The sequence below is a fragment of the Daphnia magna genome, linkage group LG2 (assembly GCF_020631705.1).
Source record: "Daphnia magna isolate NIES linkage group LG2, ASM2063170v1.1, whole genome shotgun sequence".
NCBI lineage: Eukaryota > Metazoa > Arthropoda > Branchiopoda > Diplostraca > Daphniidae > Daphnia > Daphnia magna.
Genome location: NC_059183.1, coordinates 6,584,942 through 6,606,633, shown reverse-complemented (window position 1 = coordinate 6,606,633; position 21,692 = coordinate 6,584,942). Strand labels below are relative to the sequence as shown.

General features: G+C 39.8%; 3 protein-coding genes and 2 long non-coding RNA genes across 12 annotated transcripts; 2 read left to right on the top strand and 3 right to left on the bottom strand.

The window, feature by feature from the left end:
- Positions 1–1,841: 1,841 nt before the first annotated feature.
- On the bottom strand, positions 1,842–3,627 carry LOC116918084. The gene is made up of 2 exons (XR_004391396.2): positions 3,127–3,627; positions 1,842–2,415 (listed from the first exon to the last, which is right to left on the bottom strand). It is a non-coding gene; the product is annotated as an uncharacterized LOC116918084 (long non-coding RNA).
- Positions 3,628–4,273: 646 nt separating this feature from the next.
- LOC116917705 (receptor-type guanylate cyclase Gyc76C) lies at positions 4,274–7,346 on the top strand. The gene is given in 13 exon segments (XM_032923293.2): positions 4,274–4,653; positions 4,743–4,823; positions 4,883–5,075; positions 5,078–5,124; positions 5,193–5,421; positions 5,486–5,715; positions 5,806–5,939; positions 6,016–6,111; positions 6,171–6,294; positions 6,375–6,473; positions 6,551–6,692; positions 6,750–6,941; positions 6,999–7,346. Coding segments are annotated over 13 exon segments (1,755 nt in total). The 5' UTR covers positions 4,274–4,539; the 3' UTR covers positions 7,073–7,346.
- Positions 7,347–8,516: 1,170 nt separating this feature from the next.
- LOC116917706 (protein shifted) lies at positions 8,517–20,272 on the top strand. 6 transcript variants are annotated; one of them, XM_032923294.2, is made up of 10 exons: positions 8,517–8,835; positions 10,799–11,221; positions 13,528–13,625; positions 14,749–14,896; positions 15,065–15,208; positions 16,021–16,248; positions 16,575–16,778; positions 17,783–17,878; positions 19,669–19,893; positions 19,984–20,272. In XM_032923294.2, exons 2-10 carry the CDS (start codon positions 10,879–10,881, stop codon positions 20,043–20,045), a joined length of 1,548 nt encoding a protein of 515 aa, XP_032779185.2. In that variant the 5' UTR covers positions 8,517–8,835; positions 10,799–10,878; the 3' UTR covers positions 20,046–20,272. The 6 variants fall into 6 exon arrangements, with proteins under 6 accessions (XP_032779185.2, XP_032779186.2, XP_032779188.1 ...); XM_032923295.2 differs by having other exon boundaries at positions 8,518–8,835; positions 16,578–16,778; XM_045170386.1 differs by having other exon boundaries at positions 8,519–8,835; positions 19,678–19,893.
- Positions 10,200–10,802, bottom strand: LOC123470271. The gene is made up of 2 exons (XR_006643900.1): positions 10,558–10,802; positions 10,200–10,469 (listed from the first exon to the last, which is right to left on the bottom strand). It is a non-coding gene; the product is annotated as an uncharacterized LOC123470271 (long non-coding RNA).
- LOC123470270 (5-demethoxyubiquinone hydroxylase, mitochondrial-like) lies at positions 16,780–18,625 on the bottom strand. Of its 3 annotated transcripts, none has more exons than XM_045170389.1 (4): positions 18,161–18,625; positions 17,472–17,681; positions 17,249–17,398; positions 16,780–17,170 (listed from the first exon to the last, which is right to left on the bottom strand). In XM_045170389.1, exons 2-4 carry the CDS (start codon positions 17,647–17,649, stop codon positions 16,908–16,910), a joined length of 591 nt encoding a protein of 196 aa, XP_045026324.1. In that variant the 5' UTR covers positions 17,650–17,681; positions 18,161–18,625; the 3' UTR covers positions 16,780–16,907. The 3 variants fall into 3 exon arrangements, with proteins under 3 accessions (XP_045026324.1, XP_045026322.1, XP_045026323.1); XM_045170387.1 differs by having other exon boundaries at positions 16,780–17,185; positions 18,161–18,476; XM_045170388.1 differs by having other exon boundaries at positions 16,780–17,185; positions 18,138–18,262.
- Positions 20,273–21,692: the final 1,420 nt, after the last annotated feature.

The window sequence follows — 21,692 nt, the reverse complement described above, 5'->3', positions numbered from 1 at the left end:
AATGTGAAACATCACCTCTTGAACTACAGAGAACAACTGGTAACTGAAGCTGTGTATTTCTCAAGGTAACTTCTGTTAACAAGCACACCAAGTACCATTGGGAATAAACCCCAATTATCTTTTGATTCCTGGAATTTTCTTCAGATAAACTCCGTGTGTTCTGAGTCAGACCATACAGGAAATTCGTCTTTTGGTCCACTCGGGCGAAACCATGTCGAATCCCTATCCTGCCTTCTCTTTTGAAATTCAAATCCTCCGCCTTATACATTTTAGGAATTTGTCTGCTAATGATAAAGGGAGGGAATTAGCCGCTAGATGGCGGGCTAAAATGTGTCATGGCGGCTTTCCCTATTCCGTGTCCCATCTCCTTATCTCTGGTCATGTCGATTAAACTTGTGAACATAAAATAACCGAGTAAAGTCTAAATAGAAACCAGAAACGTAACAATATTAAAAAATAAAGGGGTGTTTCTGGTTATCTATTTGCCGGGATTGTTTATTTTCAAATTTATTACAGCAAGCATAATGAACAAAATATATATGTAAGCCGTGAATTTGTTCACGCAAGCTTTCCGTTTAGCTTACGTGAACCAAGCCATTGGAAATTTACTTAATATATAAAATAATGGAGTAAACAAAATATATATTATTCGGCATTCAATAAAATTCGAATCAAGCATACTCATGATAGGATTTTAATTTCAAATAATGAAAAATTTTAAACTTTAAACTTAATAAATCATGCTGAAGTTTAAAATAAAAAAAGGCATAATTTGTTTAATTGCCATTTCTACACTTCCGGCTTAACCTTAAGCTCGACATTATCTTGACTTTTAGCAAATCCTGTTGGTGACTGGTTATCGAAAAAATTCAAGTGCTTTACAACAATTCGATCAGATTTTTCAAAAATGTTAATTAATCTATCTGTAGATTGGCACAGTGGAATAACACTCGTCTATCGTGCTGGAGACCCGAGTTGGAATCCAGACACTATCTAAAATCTTTTTCAAGATTAAAGATCAAACACATGTCATATTTATATTCAAATTAAAGCCCGTTCGGATATCCTTAGAATGTCCGACGTCGCTGTTTAGGGCGGTCAAAACCAATAAAAATTACATCCGTCGAACATCCAAATCGGATGTCGGGATTTACGGCGGATATAAAAAGATATACTCAATATCCGACCTCGTCATCTATCGGACATCCGACGAACTTCCCTATGTTATGTGGGTGGAAGTAATCTGTCGGGGTCCTCTTCCTAAAACCCGGCAAATTACCTCATGTCTCAGTAAAGCCATGGAACTGCTCATTACTAACCGTATCCACTGGTTCCTAAGGTCTAAAGAACTGTTGAGCAGCGAAAAGGCAGGTTTTAGAAGAGGTTGTAGTACCTCAGGCTGGGGCAGGGATTATGAGCATGGCAGCGGCTCGCGCAGCAAGTAGTCTATTCGCCAGGGCCATCAGAACGTCTTGTTGTTGTAGCATTTGTTGTTGTTGTATTTGGAACTGCTGTTGTTGCTGTTGTTGATTAGCCATCAGGTTCGCCAATGCCGCGAATAGAGCATCTTGATCCATTGCGGTATTTGTAGTCAGTGTACTTTGTTACTGATCTATTTTCACACCGATTGGGATGACACTTACAGCGTTTGTTACACTGTCTTTGGTGTTGAGTGCACACACACCTTTTACAGGAGGTCGATTTGCAACCAGCTTGATTGCATTGACAATCAATCTTTAGACTATTTATTGTCGAATGTGATCTGGAACTGGTCTTTCGAGACACCAATGTGTTGATTAAGGACCGAAACTAAGCTGTTAGGATACAAAATGCGTCGATTATACATTATAACTGGTTTATTAGGCCACGAGATAAGTTACACTGTAACTGGTTTATTTAAGACACAAGACGTGTCGATTATGACAACGAGGCTTTCTTTGTATTAACTCTTTTTTCTTTAACTTGCTTCAAACTGGTATAATTATGAAGATACATCAATCAACAAACTGAATCTCCATTCGCATTCTCTCTATTTCTTCTTCCTCTTCCTGTTCTTTTCTTCGCTGCACGAATCTACGGGCTCTTTCTTCTTCACTCGGAAAATTGTTTGATCGGCAGTTTTCGCAACATCTTCTCTGGCTGTCTGGAATTGCATGCGGTCTAGCTGATACTGGTGGGTTGAGGGAGACGGACGGGCCAACAGTTGCGACGGGACGAAGCGGGATATCGGCAGACGTGAAAACTACAGCCCTCTCAGGAGCGTCTGGAATTGAAGAGGTCAATGCGGCGGTTGCGGCGGCTTCACGTTTTTTTCTTTCTTTTTCGTAATTATAGCGATTGCGCCGTCTCTTTTGTCCTTCTGATAGCTTCCTCTTCTTTTTCTCTTTCCCTCCTACTCCGTGATTGCTCACCAGTCTTCGCAGATATTTTAAAAAATAAAAACAGGTTAGATTATGACACCAAATGTGTCAACAATGACTTTAGTGTGTCAAATAATCATATAAAGAAATAATAATTTAAAATTGATTAATGACTCTAAATGAGTCTATTGATCAAACACAAATTAGCTCATGATACCAACGTGTCAATAAACTAAACACATAAATAGATTAACGACTCGAAACGAGTTAATTTAACAAACACAAATTCACTTATGACACCAACGTGTCAGTAAACAAAACAAAAAATTGACTAATGACTCAAAACGAGTCAATTAATCAAACGCAAATTAGCTGATGACATCTACGTGTCAATATACTAAACACATAAATAGATTAACGACTCTAAACGAGTCAGTTAATCAAACACAAATTCGCTTATGACACCAACGTGTCAATAAACAAAACACAAAACTGGACTAATGGCTCTAAACGAGTCAATTAATCGAACACAAATTTGCTTATGACACTAACGTGTCAACAAACAAAACACAAAAAATAGATTAATGACTCTAAACGAGTCAATTAATCACACACAAATTTGCTTATGACACAAACGTGTCAATAAACTAAACACAAAAATTGGTTAATGACACTAAACGCGTCAATTTACCAGACATAAACTAGCTTATGGCACTAATGTGTCAATAAACAAATACATATAAACTAGTAAATGCTAAGAATATACCTTTTTTCCATGTTGAAATTGAAGTTGAATCGTCTCGACGGCACGTGGTGAACAGCTTTTCTTCGTCAGATCCCACTTCTGACACCAAATGTAATGAAGCACAACGAAAAACAAGTACGAATAACAAAATTTGTATTGCCGCAACACTGGCACAGCACTAATTACCAAAACATAGGCTATTCCAGTCGTCGCTCTATCACTGGCAACTCTCCAACGGCAACTGGCGCCAAAACTGCAGGGGGGCGCCTTTTATACAATGCAGAAAGGGCAGGGGAGGTCATGGGAGGGGCCAAACAGGTCAAGGTAGGGAATAATATTTGCGCTGAGCGCATGCCCGCGCATTCAAGCGGTCAATTTTACAACTAATACAATATTTATTTGACATTTCGTAACAGTAGGTACACACCGAACTTTTCGTAGATCATTCTACAGACTACAAATTAAAGGCCGATATCACCTGCAGAAGGCTGAGAGAAATCCAGTGGGCGATGCTCGGTCTTAACCGCTAGGGCATCATGGCGTACGTATTAAACGAATTTTTCAGCTTTTTTCCATTTTAGTACTGAATATGTGCTTCACACACACGTATTAGCGGGAATTTTAGTTAACTTTATTTCATAAACTGTACACCTTAATTTTCTAGATCTCATTCCGATATCCCTGAATTATTTCAGAATTTAATTCTGATTTTCGGGTGTGTTTCTTAAAATACTTATTTATCCCTTCTTTTTCACCATTTATCGTTAGGCAGCGTTTCACGATGAGCTGTATACTAGCAAAAAATGGTGAAAAAGATGGGGTAAATAAGTATTTTAAGAAACTCACCCGAAAATCAGAACTAAATTCTGGAATAATTCACGGGATATCGGAAGGGGATCTAGAAAATTAAGGTGTACAATTGATGAAATAAAGTTAACTACAATTCCCGCTAATACGTGTGTGTGAAGCACGTATTCAGTACTAAAATGTGAAAAAAGCTGAAAAATTTGTCCAATACGTATGCCATGCACCATTACACAATGAGATAGGGGATATCGGTCTTTACTTCGTAGTCTGTGGTGCCACGAAAGATGTCGTTGCAATAGACAGTTATGACCGTCTTGCCACGACAGCCTATCGTGGTTGTAGCGGATATAGATTTAACCTTCTTTCTTAAAAAAAAAGTAAACAAAGGACTTGAAATAGCATGATTACCCATGTCGCGCGTTAAGATTCTGATCTGTCCCAAAAGTTTATTGGTCTGTTTAAGTGTAGACCTCTATCCCTTACAGTAATTGCTGTATATCAAAATATAACAAAGTATCATTAACATGCCGCGTTTTTAGTTTGTTGTAATATGTGGATGTACGTTGGGTTTGGATGTGGGGACCCATTTGAGACAAACAGCTCGAATAACGACCAACAACAACTGTTATGACTATCGACGGTGGTTATCTGATATCTTCTTTCCTAGGGATTTGGTTGATTGGTCCAGTTGTGATTTGTTTAGCAAGTTTGTCTGTTCTAGTTATGTGCTTTCGGAGAGTGGTAAGCATGTTTAAAACACAATGAAATGAACTTTGTGTATGTTTGTGGTGAGAAGAGAAATTAATGAAATTATGTTCATTTATGGTTAGGAGGCAAATGTCATCAAACCAGAAACTTCAATCCTTGATAAAAAAGACTTCTTTGGTCTCACTCATAGTAAATTACCGGATGTAAGTAAATCTAGGTATTTACTGTTTGAATGTGGGATAAACTCTTATACTTTTCATAGTCTGATGCACAACGATTTGACTATAATAACATATATAGTCATAGCAACAGCTGTTCAAGGATATGGATCAAGTCAATTACTTGGTTTAATTACAAACAGCTGCAGCTACCACAAAGACTTCAGAAAGACCTAAGCTTGTTGCAAAAGTTGCATCATACTAACATTAATCCTTTAGTTGGTGCACTTTTTAAAGACCAAAAATATATCTGGTGACTCCTTATTGCCAATTAGGAAGCCTTCAGGTCCAAATTACATATATTGACCTAGCTTAATGTAGAAATAATAATATTTTGATTGTTCTGCATTATAGGAATTACTCTCAAATGTGAACATTTCATTTCGAAAACCTTTGATTACCTCTTTGATCCAAGATCTTATTTGTGGTGTTACCTACATTCACCACAGTTCCATAACATGCCACGGACGATTGAAGTCATCGAACTGTCTTCTTAATTCCTACTTACGACTCAGAATATCTGATTTTGGTATTAACCGGTTACGAGAACTTACGCGAACTGAATTGTCTTCGACTTTAATTGGTAAATGCGCAAAATCTTAAATACATGTATAGAACTTGTCTTCATTTAACCCCAAATATGTAAGACAGATTATGGCTGGCTCCGGAAATATTGCGAAATCAAGATTGTGGTGCGTCTTGCCAAGCGGATATGTACGCGTTTGCTGTAATTCTTCATGAAATCATTCACCGGCAAGGCCCCTTCAATGTAAGCTCAACAACCACACTTGATGTTAGTTTAATAGTGGATAGAATCCGGCAAGGACCTAATTTAAATACCGTCGGACGCGTAGAGTGTTTTCGTCCACAAATCAAGGTAAAAAAAATGAAAAAGATGGAAAAAACTTGTGTCTTACGCTTTCGTAACCCATAACTTCGTTTTCGTTTTTAATATTCACACATGAAGGATGATTCGAACTTGGAGTACGGTTGTCCTTTATTTATCCGTCGTTGCTTGGAAGACTGTTGGGCGGAAGCGCCTGGTTTGCGTCCCAATGCCGATTCAGTGTTTTGCCAACTTTCAGTCATGAGAAATGAAACGTAAACTTATTCTGTGTTTTTAATATAATCTTCATTCTAAAACTGTTCATCCCTAAATCCATCGACCCACTTGTAGGTGTTCTCAAATGGCTTCTAACACGGATCATGAACTGGTTAATCTGAAGAAGGAAAAAGAGAAAAAAGCCAAATTGCTTTCTAACATAATTCCCAGGTAATGACTTGTTTTTATTGTTTGTTTGCATTTTTATTACTAACGAGTCACCCTTGAAGTCATGCAGCCAATGAGCTAGTGAAAGGTTTACGCGTTAAACCACAAGTTTTTGAATCAGTGACTCTTCTTTTTACGAATATTGGTAACTTTCTTCAAATCTCTGAGATAAGCTCGCCACATGAGGTGATTCTCTACGTTTTAGCTTCGTACATTTATTTAATATTGCTTACTGATTACTTTCATTTTCTCTGGTGTTTGAATAGCATATACGGTTATTAGATGATATCTATAACATTTTTGATTCCGTCGTTCAAGGGTATCACGTTTACAAAGTGGAAACCGTCAAAGACACATATTTTGTGGTAAATTATTTCATCTTTTCCCCTTTCATCTATAGATCCGTTTCACAAGAATAGTTTCACACAATTTTTCGTTATAGGCGTCAGGACTCTTCCCACGGAAAAATCACCACACGGTAGAAGCTGCCTTGTTGGCTCTTAATCTTCTAAATTCCATTCGAGCATACAAAGTTCCTCACAGTCCGCATCTTGCAATCCTGCTTCGTATCGGGATGCATCTAGGTGACGGCGCGTTCAGGAAAGAATTCTGGGAAAATCTCCTAACCTTGGTAATTGTAGGTCCTGTAGCAGCAGGCGTTATTGGCTTAGATAAGCCACGCTTCTGCCTTTTCGGAGATACGGTGAACGTGACATCGCGACTGAGTACAACCGGGGAGCCTTCGCAAATTCAAATTAGCTCGGAGTGCCATGTAGCCCTATTGAGGATGGGAGGCTTCATCATGAAGGAGCGTGGCATGATTTACATCAAAGGTATGGTTAACCAAATAATGGTTTCTGCAGAACGGTTGTCATTACGTCGAATTGCAGGAAAAGGTTGGCTGAAAACATACTGGCTTCTCGGTAGGGAGCAAACAGGGGATGTTTCAGAAATGCCTCGGTGATTTCTCCAAACAGTTGTGAAGCTGCGCACTACCGAAAATGAATTATCGGTTGTTCTTTTGCGATTCGGATGATATATTTTCCACATTCCATTTCAAAGATAGAAATTTTGTATTCGCAATGACATCGAAAATTCATATTTCGTTGATCATATGAGATGGGATTGCGGTGTAAAAAGTTACCTATCAGCTTTTTAAAAAGTGGAATGCTGCATTGTGTATCGTTACTTTAATTTCGTATTCTTGTAGTATCATTACATTTACGCGTTCTTTGATAGTGGATTGCGGTTTCTTTGAATTCGCAATATCGCCATTAACAGTAACAGTTAGTCGCTCAACCTACCTTCTTCACTTGAATAATCTGCAAAACATGGAAACAAAAGAAGAAGAAAATTATTGCTAATGATCTTCAGGTATATTCATTTAAAATTAAGTGGTCAGAAGCAACTTTGTATTTTGACGAAACGAGAAACTGACAAGTTAGTGTTAATCGTGCTGCAGTCGGCGTCACGTCTTCCTTCGTCGTAATGAACAAAATATGGAAACCCAGCGTATTTAGCTATTCGAGAGTGTTGAAACTTGAAAGCTTGCGTGAAAGATTGCTTCTAAAACGCCCATGGCATAACAAAAATGCAGCGATGGTGAAAAGCCGATGAGAGATGCAAAAGGTGGGGGATCAGTCCATCTGCAACCGTCCGTATGGTTAAGCATCATCGCTTGTATGAAAAAGAGAAGATCCATGTCTATGAAGTCTTTCATCTTTACCAGCTTCTTTCGGGGGCGGTTTTTGTTTTTGTTGTTTTTCCTTTTTTTTTTTTTTATTTTCCCGTACTATCTAGTTGCATTTATCAGGAATAGAAAATCTTTTCGTGAGTAGTTTCTGGCCCCACAAGAAAAGTGACGAAGGAATTGAGAGAAAAATTAGAGTTAACGCAGATCTCGTTAAAGTATAGTTGAAGTTCCATAGCGTTTAATATTGACTAATCAAACATAACATCAATCGTAAGACAATCTCATCATCTTCCGACAACAAACGAAGGGAAAATGGTTACGATAATTATGCTGGTGCCGCCAAGTTAATTTGCTGGTATTTAATGTCGTACAACAAAATAGACATGCGCTACGGCAATATCAAACGATCAGTGTTCCGAAGCTTCAAAATGGACACATCCACGGTTGTTTGTGTAATGTTGTACTTGTATGATTCCCCAATTGGTAAAACAATTTTCGGCAGTTGTTAGTAGATAATAGATCTCGTGCCTGATGTGGCCTTTTTCTACCGTCCGTTTGACTGCTACCTATAAATGCGGTTTTGCCCTTTGCCGTGGCACGGTCAGAGGCGGGTGAGGAGAAAGCTCCTCCTCTCCTTTACTCACCTCCTCCTCCTTCCTCCCCCCTTGTATCTCTTTTTTTTTTACCAGACTTGTACCGTAGCGCACCACGGAATCTGTTGAAGTGGTGAGGAGGATTCTCAAAAGAAAAAGCGCACGACAAGTCTTGTGCATCAGTTGAACAAGTAGTGTCTTCTGCCTTGTTGAGGTTAGTGGTTCCGTTCGTACCTCAGCAGACGCAAAAGAGCCAGCACAGTTTTCCAGTGTCGCTAGACCCGAACAGGTCGAACAAATCGGTACCAGCCTACGCCATTCGAATTGAATAGAATTTTTTATTAGAGCCATCAACCCGTCGACGACCTTCCGAGTCTAGCACTGACATTTATTTTTCCCACTGAAAGGCGTCAACATTCCTGTCCTTCATGAACGCAACAGGTATTAAGCAAAATTTGTTTGTTTTAATGCCAAATTTGCCAGTCTGGTTTTTTTGAATGCAAGCTGTTTAGCAAGACAAAGTGTATGTCGTCAAAAGCCCTTTAGTGTGTGTCCCAATCAAAATTACTAGTAGGTTGCTTGAAAGATGAAGGAGGGGAAGAGGTGGAAACAACCTGTCACTATTATCTCTCTCTCTCTCTCTCTCTTTCTCTCTCTTTTCCTCTCTCTCTTTATCTCGCTCTCTCTCTCTCTTCTTTTCCTTTTGTTCGTCTCCTTTTACTCTTGTTCTCACTGCTAGTCCTCATCTTTCTCGAATTTCTAATGTCTTTTTCAGGTTTTTTGGGCCCATCCTACTGTCATTATCCTTCCTTTTTCTGGCACACACTTACCGGCCACAAAGTTTACATGTTGCACACGTGATGTACGATTTTATCGAAAGGTGGAATTCAATTCTCCGGAAACGTTCTAGAGTTAAACATTCAGTGGTCGAATCCCTCGGTTATCCGATCTCTCCGGATCTTCTTCTTCTTCTTCCTTTGTTTATTTTATTATTTATTTTTCTCCGTCGTCGGGAGCGATTAGGGCGTGTCAACTGTTGGCAGCGAGTCTGTGCAGCATTAAAGTCCGTATGGTACAAGGTCAAAAGTCCACTTTTTCTCAGTCTTATTGCTCTCAGGTTGCCAACCGGTCGAGGTGCACACATCTTGTTCGAAGAATTTCAGACTCAGGTGATGTTAAAGGGCCCATCTTAAGGCTCTCGATTGAAAACCTAATAGATGTCGGTTTGTCTTTTTCCTTTTTCGTTATTTATACCCTCTAGCTGTATTGGGTTAATTATTCGGAAGAAGGACAATGCGAATATGGTCAAGAAAAAGGAAAGAAGAGACAAAGCCAAAGAACAAAAAGAACAAAAGCTGAAAGAACCACTTTATCGTGTGGAAAGAAAAAGAGAAAAAGAAAAAAAAAAACAAGCATAGAGAAAGAAGAAAAAATAAATGGAAAAATAAGAAACTAAAAGAGGGCGCCCGCTTGAGCCGGTGTTAAAGCCTGGCGGCAATGACGATGGCTTTCGTGGAATAAATCAAGCCGCTCACCAGAGGCCAACATTCAACACTCTGCCCGGCGCACCTTCTAGCACTGCCACTTTTCGGTTCGACAACTCTGTCGTCTTCCCACTGTGCAATTCTTTTTAGTTTTCTTTTCCCCGAATTTATAGTCTCGTCGTGCATTTCACTATGGATTTCTCGAGCTTTTAGCATCAAGAGATCAAAAACATTGCAGAGGCAAAGTATCGGCTAGTCTATTCTAACATTTCTCTTCATTCATGTTCAGTCCTTCTTCATTGTTCCTTTAACAATTTAGAATCCAATATGAGTATTGTAATAAAAAAACAAACACAGGACGATAGAAATGGAACAGTTTTAAACATCTTCAGTAGACTTGGAATTTATGTTGACAGCGCCGGATGATGCTATTTTCCTTTTTCCTTGGAGATTACCTATCCGACATATCACAACAGTTTTTGACACCCACGAGCCCACGACTCCTAAGGCAGAACACACAGCATTGTGAATCACGAATAAAACCCGGAATAAAGTGTAAAAGCTTGGTCATCCAACGGTTGTGCAGATCCCCTTTAAAAAGACACATTTGACATAAAAGCTCAACAGATGCCATAAACAATCATAGATCAACTCAGATAATTGCATATAGTGTCTCTACCTTCTAGAGGTTTCGGCGGATGTCACCGTCCAATGCCGGTAGACCCGTGTATGATTTGAATAATTCCTTTTGTTATTAACGTACACACATTATTATTAGTTAAGCGTGACCAACCATAAGCTTGATAGACGTTTGTTGATTATTTATCTCTGTATGATACAGACTGGGGCGCTACTGGTATGTTTTAGTTCTTTTTCCCAAACTAGTGGTGATGTTGTTCATTTTTCTCTTACGCAAATAGACGGCGATGACAGATGTTAGCCTGACGTAAGAAGAGCCAGACGAGCGCTACTACCGTTGCTAGTAAGGGTAGAGCGTGCAATGACTCACGTCACGTCACCTCCGCAAGTATCCATCATTACAATCGTCGCCACCGGCCTTTTACTCCTGGCCGTCGGTGGTGACCTGCTGGACGGGATGCGACGACCGATTTGCAGTGCGTCAACGCCAGTCACCAAACCATCCGTGCGGTTGCGTCACTCAACAGTCAAGACCTACGCAACAACCAGCACCATCGCTAGCAATCATTCTGTTAATCACAACAGTAACAACAAAAACCGGCCAACGAAACGGGGAGGACGAATGGAACGGCGCAACCGCCAACAACAGCACAAAGATGATTTGTCACTCTGGATCGATCAGCAACAAGTCAAAATGTTTTCAGGTAATAAGCTCTCTTTGTTACTTTGTTTCCATTGTTGTCTCCTCTTTCAGCTCCTTGGCACCATTCAGTTACACTCTAAGGGTGTGGGGAAGTACGGCAGCGTCTATCCTACCCGCCCAGTCATCCAAAACAACACTGTAACGTCAGATAAAACGAACAAGAAAAAAAACATAAAAAAACAAACACAATGAAATGAAAAAAACAAAACAAAACAAAACAAAAAAGAAAAGAAACCAAAACAGGTAAAGGATGAAGAAAACATTGAGATAGAAGCGAAGAGGGCTAAGAGGAGGACAAATGTAGAAAAAGAAAATAAGAAGGAGATGCTGATGAAAAAAAAAGAAGAAGAAGAAGAAGAAGCAGATGGGGATGAAAGGGAAAATAGGTGCGGTGGCGGTGTTGAAGCTGGGCCAGAGCAAATTGCTTGGCTGATGGAAAGGAGATAAAGCAAGAAACAAGAAAAGAGGGGGAGGAAGACAAAAAGACAAGGAGGGTGAGAGAAACAGAAACAGTCAAATCAGACAGAGCATGACAGGATTCTTGACAGGAAGGAACTCGTTAGCCGCTCCATCTATTTGCACGATATTCACGGCTTCGTGCATACACTGTGTAGACCAGCGTATTATAGATTAGCATTACGGCTGCGATGCAAAACTTTACATGCCTACACTGTTTCCGCTGTATAAAACCCTTAGCGCAATCATGCATTTAACTACGTTTGATTGTTATCTCACAGCACGGCATATGACTTGCGATTCCAACCATTGGCAAAATGTCTAGACAATAGTCATTGTGTGCTGTTTGTTATTGTACTGTCAACCCAATGTTGAGGAAGGTTATCGACTCCGTTGCGCACTTAATTTGCTTTTTTTTTTCGAAGAAATTTGCGCATGGGAAGATTCCCGCCCCCCCCCCCCCCATTTTCTCAGAAGTAAAAAATAAATAAAAAAAAAAAACTTTGCGAGCTTTTTCTGACGGAACTTGAAGACGATTTTGCCGCTTTCTAAGTGGAATTACCGCACGATTGGAAGGTGACAGAAGGACAGGGAAACTAGCAAGGAAGGCCATGATTACCAATCGAATGCAATAAAAAAAAATTGCCCTTTTTATCGCTATCAGAATTTTCGCTAGAGGTTATTTGATTGGATTCTCATCGACTAGCCAATATGATGAGAATGCCCTTTGAAACGATGCTTTTCTGTGTTGCTTTGTCGAAAAGTCGTTTCCTATTGTAGTTAACCCTTGACTTTAAATTTTCTGTGTTTTGCAATTCAAGCAATCATGCTTTCAACGCATAAAGGTGTATGCGGTTTCAATGCCCCTTGCAGAAAAGTCATATTGAAAAAAAAAAAACTCTGACCCTCGAATTTGCAGAAATCCTTCCAAAAATAGAACTCAACGAGCAAAGATAGTCGAAGTTTCATTCGAAATTGTTTGAGTCGTTTCAGTTGCTATGAATTAATGGTTATACCTTCGTCCAGTTCAAATAGAGTTTTTATTATTTGTCCAATTTAAACTCGATGGTTTAGATTTTTTTTTTGTTCATGAAAATCATTAAATGTTTCGAGAAAAAACTTCGATATTTAAAGAATCAAAAATGATTTCATTAGTTCTCTATAAACCTTAAATAAAGATTTATCCCACTTGAATGTATTCTTCGATATGAATGCATTATTGCCTGAAAACACAAATGACGATTATTTCCAGTTTAAAAAAATTTAAATTGCCTTACCCAGTAAATATCGTCTATTTTTGCAGGTGTGGCTAGCTATCAATTTTTCAATTTTTTGATTCATCGTTTTTTTTTTTCTGTTAATCAGAAGAAGAATTTTGTGATTAAGTCTCCAGTTTGCGCAACTGCTTTCTAACGCAATGACGACCGAACGGAAAAAAACGCGTTAAAGCTAAAAATAAACGTCTTCTTCTCAACGCTCACCAAAAAAACGCTCTCCCTCTTGCAACATCTTTCAGTCTTTCACATGAAAGATAACCAATCACGGCCTTGTAACGCACCATCATTACGGTGGCTGCACGAGGGGCAACCGAGGCTGTGTCGGTGATAGTCGATGATCATCAACACGATGACGACTTACCGATTAAGTTCTTTCGAGGTCACCTAATTTATAGCGGCCTTGGAATTCGGCCAAGAGTTGCAGTGACTTTCAGAAATCATGAAACAATAGATTTTGATGACACATGCTACTATTTTAATGTGACTATTATTTTTCTTAAGCTTAAGTTTGTGTCGTGCAAAGAAGCAATTGTTAACAAGGATAATTTATTATTATTTTTTTTTAACCACCTAGGTTTCCCCATGGAGATATATATAGCTGCAGATGGCCGAGTCTTGTCTTACATTCTGGATCCCAACTTTGAAAAATATTTGCCCATAATCCCATCGGAGGTAAGTTTCAAGCTACAACTTACGTTATTTCTCGTCGGCTGCTTGTTCGCTGCTTGTTAGCTGCTTGTTCGCTACTGTCGCTAGTACCGGAAAACACAGCAAATAGACAGTCATTTATTGCTTATCGTGCGCATTTTTGGTACGAGTGATAAACAATCTCCCTCGAATTCCAGAACGTTGCTGATTTATTACTAGAACGGGCTTTTTAAGCGTGCGTAGAATTCTTTGATTTTGGTACGTGCGGACGGCAAGTTGACGGCACCTGTTTTATTTATATGTTACGCTCGAGTCAAACTAACTCGCTTGCGCAAGGGAAGACGGATAGCTTTTGACCATTTTCGAGAAGAACAAAAGCAACGGCATTTCACATAAGAATCCAGACTCAAAAAATGTGCATGTAAGGATATGCAGAGAAAAGAAACCAGGGAAGTCCGACAACTTCGACTGACGGTCACGCTATTCATCAAGCAAGCCATCTGACGACAGGGGACGAGGACGGAAAAATAAAAAAAATTCCGTTTGACTTTAGTCGGGCTAATGGACAGTCAAAAAGGATGACCTTCTTGAAACAAAAAGGCGATGACGATGCGCTAGACGACGGGAGTAGACGAAACACTGCCACGGTCGTGCATATCGATCCTTCCGTCCACTACCAACAATTTGATTGCAGCCATTGTCTTGATGGCTGGCACGAACGGCCATCCATTTGTCTCATCTCTCGCCTCTTTTGGAACGACGAATCCCAAATACTAACTGTCACAGCAGGACTTCCATTCTCGGATTCTCTCGCTTTTCTTTTCTTTAATGGTCGGCGATTTCTTTTATCGTGTCAGCAGCAAGCTTCTGACACCAAACAATAAATACCAAAAAGCCAATTTTGGTCATCAGAATGTAGCGCCATTTTGTCTATTTTTCGGGTGAACTATAGTCGTCACCAATCGTCGAGATCTTTCTCTGGCCTTCTTCCACAGCCTACGAAGATATGGCGACAAAGATTTGCTTTACAAAAAATACTGCTTATATTTTGATTTATATTTACAGATTTTTTGTTTGTTTGTCATAACAGATTACCTCTTTGCGATATACGAAATACTTAATGAAGTCTTTCTTTGTGTCAAATAAGGTGGACTATGTCAATTTTACGTGGAAATCGGGCGAGAACAAAAAATACTACTACCACTTTGATCGTCTGCAATCTTTCAACGAGGACATTTTGCAATCGCCCACCATTTCGGTTGAAATACGAGGCCGCGTTCCCCGCAAACCCAAAGGTAAGAAACCCCCACCAATGCGCATCATCTTTTGTAGACGGACGCGTGCTTTCAATGAGGCACTAAAACAGTGAAAAGTTTCACGCCTTTTTGTTATTTTATTTTATCTTACTCCCCCCTCTTTTACGCTTGTTTGTTGAATGCCTTCATTTCATGGTTTAATGACAGTGTTCAGCGTCCTGTTACCCTGCTCGGGTAATTCGAGTGGTGTAGCTTCCTTTAGCATCGGCTTGCTGATTGAGTCCCACAAAGGAAAACCGCTTCCAGGTACTCCGCTACGCTTAAGGCTTCGCAAAGAATGCGCCGAACGCGGTAAGTGGAACATTCATTATACCTTTTTTCTTTTCTTAGTTTTTTTTTTTTTTTTTCAAATCTTTTTCTTTTTCTCAATTCCCTTAAAAACTCGCTGTTGAGATGATAAACGCAAGTAGGCGAAAGAGCAATAACAATTCACCAGGGCAGAAGGCGGCATTTAGGCCTACTATAGGGTTTGACCACAAACTTGGCCTGACCAGAAAACACAGTTTTTGATTATTACTTTAAAAAGTTTTGTTTCTTGGACCTGCTTTTGGGGAATTGTGTAGCTTCCACCGCTAGTACTTCGCATAGCACGCTTGTTTTTGTTTGACCGTCGACGAACTCAACGGCGATTTCTGTCTTGGCACTTGGTTCTCATTCCAAGTGCCCGCTTCTATATTCTACAATCGAAATAATAGAGCTTTTTACCATCACTTCATCCCTTATACCTGGAATTTCCTCGTGGTTTTTAATTGGATGGACAACTTTGTGATCTACCTCGTTATTTGTTTGGAAGGCCACTGTAACCGCGGGACGGATAATTAAGTTTCAATGATCCGTTTAAGCATTTTCCCTTTTTGATTTTCGTTTGATTGTTCATGCCTCTATAATTTAAAACCATAATTTGCAGTACGAGGGTTGCGCAGTTGATGCGGTTGGCTGGTTTGGCACTTACTTTCTTTGCTATTTCGGAAACCCAAAAATAAGAATAAGAAAGAACAAAAAAAAAAATTACTTACCTTGCATTTTTATTTAATTAAAAACAATTAAATAAAGAATGGAAAAACTAGAAACGATTGGGTAATGTGAAACGTACGCTAACGCAGTGACTCAAGTCAGCGGCGGCGGGGGTGCAATCCGTCCCGCTGGTGCCCCCCACCAACACCACCTGGTCCCGTCCCCGCACGCTTCCACCTCATCCGCATCTGCTTGGCCTCCGCTGTCTTCGCTTCCAGATCTGTTGGCGACTCACGGCCAGACTGGACTGGCTGTTTCCTCTTCTAGCATATCGGCCGGCAGCCGTTCCCGCCTTGCATTCGCCGGCTTGCGTCACGGTGAGACATGCTTTACCCGCTTTCCTTACCTGGCCATCCCTTGCTGACTTGCATCCGCCTCTTTTTAGAACACATGCTTTTCGAAAACCAATAGTTTTTTTTTCTTCTTCTCATCCTTCACCCAAAATAATGAATTTAGAAAAAAAATTTTCATACCAATAATAACGCATCGTGAGCGTCGTTTCTAGCCTATATCATTGAGTAGTGTTGTAAGAGGAAAGGTCAAATTGGAACAAGGAAAACAAAAAAATCAAAAACCATAAAGAAAAAAAATTTATATATATTTTATGATAATGAGAATTAATTAGTTCTATGACACGCTAAAGTAGGTCCAGATCCGGAGTGCGACAAAAAATGTGCAAACGGTGGATGGTGCAACCATGAAAAGATTTGCCAGTGCCTGGAGGGATACATGGGTCAACATTGTCGCACAGCTCTTTGTTACCCTCAGTGCATGAATGGCGGAAGCTGCACATCACCGGGAACGTGCAGCTGCCCGTCTGGATTTCAAGGTCTACACTGCGAAGGAGGTCAGTCTGAATATATTCTATATTTGTCATTTAACCAATGTATACAATATAAACGAGGAGGGAAGAGCTCTAAAGCAGCTAAGCCCAACTAAAATCAGACAACCAAATTCTTCGAATGATAGCGCGATGTTAAATTTTGTGTGATAACCATATAGCACCTTTGCAGCCTATTTTAACTACTTGTGAGAATGCCTGATACAGTGGGGCTTTCTCGGCTTCATGCAAGATGGCTGTATCGTGATGCTCCATTTCTTCGTCTCGAAATTTGCTAATGATTTCCAGTAATTCGCTGTTTACCTCCGGGTTGTTCATGAGTTCGCGGATCTGATCGTTATAGTGATCCGTGATTACTGTTTCCACAGCTGCCGTGCAGGCCATGGCCATTTTTTGACCCAATAAAGCAGAACCTAAGCGAGATGAAGCTTATCTTGTAGGGAAGAGGGAAAAGAACTAGATGTAAAATCAAGTACCCGCTCCTAATACGAATCCGGCAACATTCCATATGGGTAGCAACACAGTGGGCCTAGTGCGGTATCTAGGAAGTAGTTCATCGAATTTTTTCCTGTGCTCCTTCTCTTGATCCCACATATGCTGGATTACGTTTCCTACATTCGTTTTCCCTAGAAAAATTCTCTAGCTTAAAAAATGTAATAGACAATCAACAATGCCTGTGCAGAATATGCATAATTATACCGAGAACGGCCATTTGGCCCGCATAAATGCGATCAGCGCCCACCTCACCGGCATGATCCACTCTTAGGAATCGGTCTCGCACAGATTTTTCTCTTAATTCCTTTGGCGATCTTTTAACGGATGTAGAAAACTGGCGGAAGCACAGGCGTGTCAGACTTGGGCGATAAGCCATTCTCATACAAAATAATGAAGAGTAAACTTCACAGTTTTCTATGAAAATAAAAAAATTTGTACAGAATAGAAACAGATAGAAATACTTTCATTTTTATCTAGTCAGAACTTAGGTAATTTTTATTTTACTTTTTAAACAGGCATCTGCAAAGAAAAATGTCTTAATGGCGGAAAGTGTATTCAAAAGGATACTTGTGAATGTCCAAAAGGATTCTATGGCCTACGCTGTGAATTCAGTATGTATCTTACATCAATCTATTCTTTTTTTTAAACTATGCACCCATTTTGTTAAAACTTAAGTTGTTGCCATTTGATTTACTGCCCTTAAAAACTTATATTTACCATATTTATAAAATTTATTTATTCTATCAATTATATAACAGCACAGCTAATTCCATAACAAGAGTTTTGAGTTTTTGGTAGGGGGAAACTATGTATAACAAGTAAATCGGTAAAATGGATTGTGGATTTCAATAATAATATTTAGAAACATACTATAACGGGAGACAATTATTTACCGGGTAGAGCAACTTAAAAATGAAGCTGAACTTGTAGTTTATCCTCTTCTGTCTTCTCAGTTCTCACAACACAACCGAAACTAGGCAGTCTGCTCGCGGTGTTGCCGCATGTCTGCTATTTTAACAAAATTTCTGAGTGAAAAATTGAAAATAGCGCTCGGCTAGGGCTCGGCCCCGATTGGCCGAGATCGGGTAGTGGAACCGGATCCAGGAACTGGTTCTTGGATCTGGGTCCTTTTTTTGTTTGGAACCGGTTTGGATCTGTTTACCCACGGGTAAGAAAATGGATGATCTGCGATCTGTCAGATCCGCACCGAAAGTAAAAATTACGTACCCGATCGCAAAAAAAGCTACCCAATCGGCGCGGGGCCCAGCCCTTCACTCGGCCCCATGCCAATCGGGGAACTTTTCAGTCGATCGGGTGCGGGGATGATCTTTATCGGTGTGGTGATTTCGGTGCTCGGTTCGGTGATAGGAGATCGGTGCCTTCCCCCATTATTTATGAATAGTGATCTAAATTGGCAGTTGCCCTGCGGCCAACAACAACAAAATGTGACCCTAGTCACGTGATTCTCGTTGGCCTATCAGAACACAAGGTCACTGGTACGACTAACCCCCTATGGCTGAAGCGGTGCTATCGGTGCAGCACCGGGGCTACCGGGGCTATCGGGCAGCACCCATAACACCGTTCCGCACTGAAAAAAGAAATCCCCCACCGAACTTCCTAGATATTTTTAACGGGGAAGCTTAGCGGTGTCCCCAATTAGAATGTGATCGTAGCCGAGCCCTAATTGAAAATCTTGGAAGTTGGATATGCATTGTTAGCTTGTTGCCTACTTGCTTTGTTAGATATGTAGTGTAATTCAGCGAAATTTTTTTACTGCTCCTCCTTTGTTGTTTAAACTCCTTGTTGAAACAATAAAGTTTTTAAATATCACGGGATTTAATGATCACTGCCACATCCCGTCGCATTACACATCTCATGGATATTTGAATCCCCAACTGAACAGAGGGTGGAGGGTAGGCCTACCAACTTTTAAAAACATCGTCTTCTTCTCTTCTCAATGAGAAGATAAGTAAATCTCAAAGCGCGTTAAGCTTCTTACTTTTACCCACTATTTAGATTACTGTACCGATTTACTTGTTATGGGCACTAAGTTTCCCCCACCGAAAACCATAGTTTTTGGACAAATTGTTTCTGAAAAAACTTCATAAAAATTAATTATCATTCAATTTGCTAGCTAAACGAGGTGGCAACTCGTAAAGTGTTTCTAACTTTTTTCTACCGTTCGGCAAAGAAAATATCGAGACAAGTTTTGACGGCTTGAATAATTTGTCGAGGCATTGTTAGTTTGGTACGCTCTTGTTTGCGGCGACAGGTGAAAAACATTTCAGTTATATCTAAAAGAACTAAATTCTGTTGGAAAGTCCCAGAAATCGTAGATGCTTGTAGTATGAGCGGACTGTGTAGTTATGATCATTGTAGCGTTGCCTGTGTACGGATACATGTTTGACAGCCAAGTGCGTGATACCGTGCCTCAACGGTGGCCGTTGCAAAGGAGTCAACCAATGTCGCTGCTCCCCGGGTTTTAAAGGCGACCATTGTGAGGTGACTCCGCCTGGACGCCCAGCACAACGACCCTTATGTCAGCGGCCCTGTCGACATGGATCCTGCGTGGGACTAAACCGCTGCCTTTGCCATGAGGGATGGCACGGAAAGCTTTGCCATCGAAGTAACCAATATATGTTTATATATACATTTTAAATATTGTTTTGCCATTTTCAGCCAAAGGGAACATATACTTATATTCAAATTTGTGCAGATCGCCAACACAATTCCACTGAGGAACGACCGGCAGCCCGACGCCGTAAAGTGTGGGTTTAACACGAAATGCACATAAAATTTATAAGAAGACTGACGAATTTAAGATTCACTGCACCGTATGTGAAAATAAGTGTTTGATGAAGAGTTCGCCTAAGCTTAGAGCCACACTGTTTTGATAACGTGTCTGAATAACAGCATATAACAATAAATTACAGTTGTACAGAATCAATACTTGGAAAACATACCAGAAATGAATGGGCGAAATACATTTTACTATTGTCTGTAAATCAAAAATATAATAACAACGTATATGTACACAATCTTCTCAATTCATCCAGCATGTATGTGTTGGATACGTGAGATCCTTTGCTAACAATTTTTCAATTCCTCATTTTGTTATTGCAATCAATGCCACCTGACTAACCTGTATGGTTGCCTAAAAAAAAACGCAGTGTAATTTACAATGCTCCCTAATTGCTCTGGCAAACCTCTTCCTTCACTTTACCTACCCAAGTTAGAGTGACCGATTGAGGTCTGAAATGAAGAGCGTGGTGTGTGGTGCCGGAAGGTTTCGCCCCAGGTAAAAAAGTACTACATTGCACTACAATAAAATTATAATGTAGCCAAGTAAACTATCATTTTACTATAGTGAACGCTGTAAAATAAAAGTAACACTAAGTGGGCGTATTTTTTTCTTTGTTTCAATATCAGTATTACTAACACACACTACTGTTTCACTATCCCAGGTAAAAAAATACTATATTGTACTACAATAAAATGATAATGTAGCCAAGTAAACTATCATTTTACTGTAGTGAACGCAGTAAAATAAAAGTAACACTAAGGGGGCGTATTTTTTTCTTTGTTTCAAAATCAGTATTACTAACACACACTACTGTTTCACTAGTGACCACTACAAGTTTACTTGGACACACTTTGTTTTCAGTAGTGTTCACTGTATATTTACTGACACAAACTGCTGTTTTACTATAGTAATTGCTGTTTCCATAGACAACGAAGTGGAAGACCACGAAGGGGGCCATAAGGCTGAGAGGACGGTAGGTAGCGATGCGCGTGAGATGCCGCTTAGTGGCGCTGAGTCCGCTAAGATAATAATTTTGGGTTTCCTCTACTGATCCAATGGTTACACACCGTAATTTTTAATTAAATCATGCATTTGGTATGCACATGTAAATTAAGCACAAAAATTCAGCATATCGTGTGAATTATTTTATATTTTTAGTGGTTGGGTAACCTACTTTCATAAAATGTTTTATTTTTCCCCATTTCCCGAGACAAAATTTTTTTTTTTTTCGAATTTTTGAGATAGGGAAAATGGGGGAAAATAAAACATTTTATGAACGTAGGTTACCCAACCACTAAAAATATGAAATAATTCACACGATATGCTGAATTTTTGTGCTTAATTTACATGTGCATACCAAAGTGATACCGTGCATGATTTAATTAAAAATTACGGTGTGTGAAGCATTGGATCAGTAGGGAAACCCAAAATTATTATCTTAGCGGACTCAGCGCCACTATGCGGCATCTCACGCGCATCGCTACAGAGGGATATAGGCGTTAGCGGTCTTCCACTTCGTTGTCTATGCTGTTTCACTACATTGGGCATTAATGCCACTATATTCTTACTGAGGCTCACATTGTTTTTACTGATTGCCACTGTACTTCTACTTTATATATTTT

Excerpts from the sequence above, each read along its gene's own strand:
- LOC123470270 (XM_045170387.1), bottom strand. The coding sequence starts at position 17,649 with ATGAGAATGGCTTATCGCCCAAGTCTGACACGCCTGTGCTTCCGCCAG. Across the intron at positions 17,399-17,471 it reads GGGCCAAATGGCCGTTCTCG|GGAAAACGAATGTAGGAAAC; the intron begins GTATAATTATGC and ends GAATTTTTCTAG. Across the intron at positions 17,186-17,248 it reads CGGATTCGTATTAGGAGCGG|GTTCTGCTTTATTGGGTCAA; the intron begins GTACTTGATTTT and ends CATCTCGCTTAG.
- LOC116917706 (XM_032923294.2), top strand. The coding sequence starts at position 10,879 with ATGACTCACGTCACGTCACCTCCGCAAGTATCCATCATTACAATCGTC. Across the intron at positions 11,222-13,527 it reads ACAAGTCAAAATGTTTTCAG|GTTTCCCCATGGAGATATAT; the intron begins GTAATAAGCTCT and ends TTAACCACCTAG. Across the intron at positions 16,249-16,574 it reads ATTCGCCGGCTTGCGTCACG|TAGGTCCAGATCCGGAGTGC; the intron begins GTGAGACATGCT and ends GACACGCTAAAG.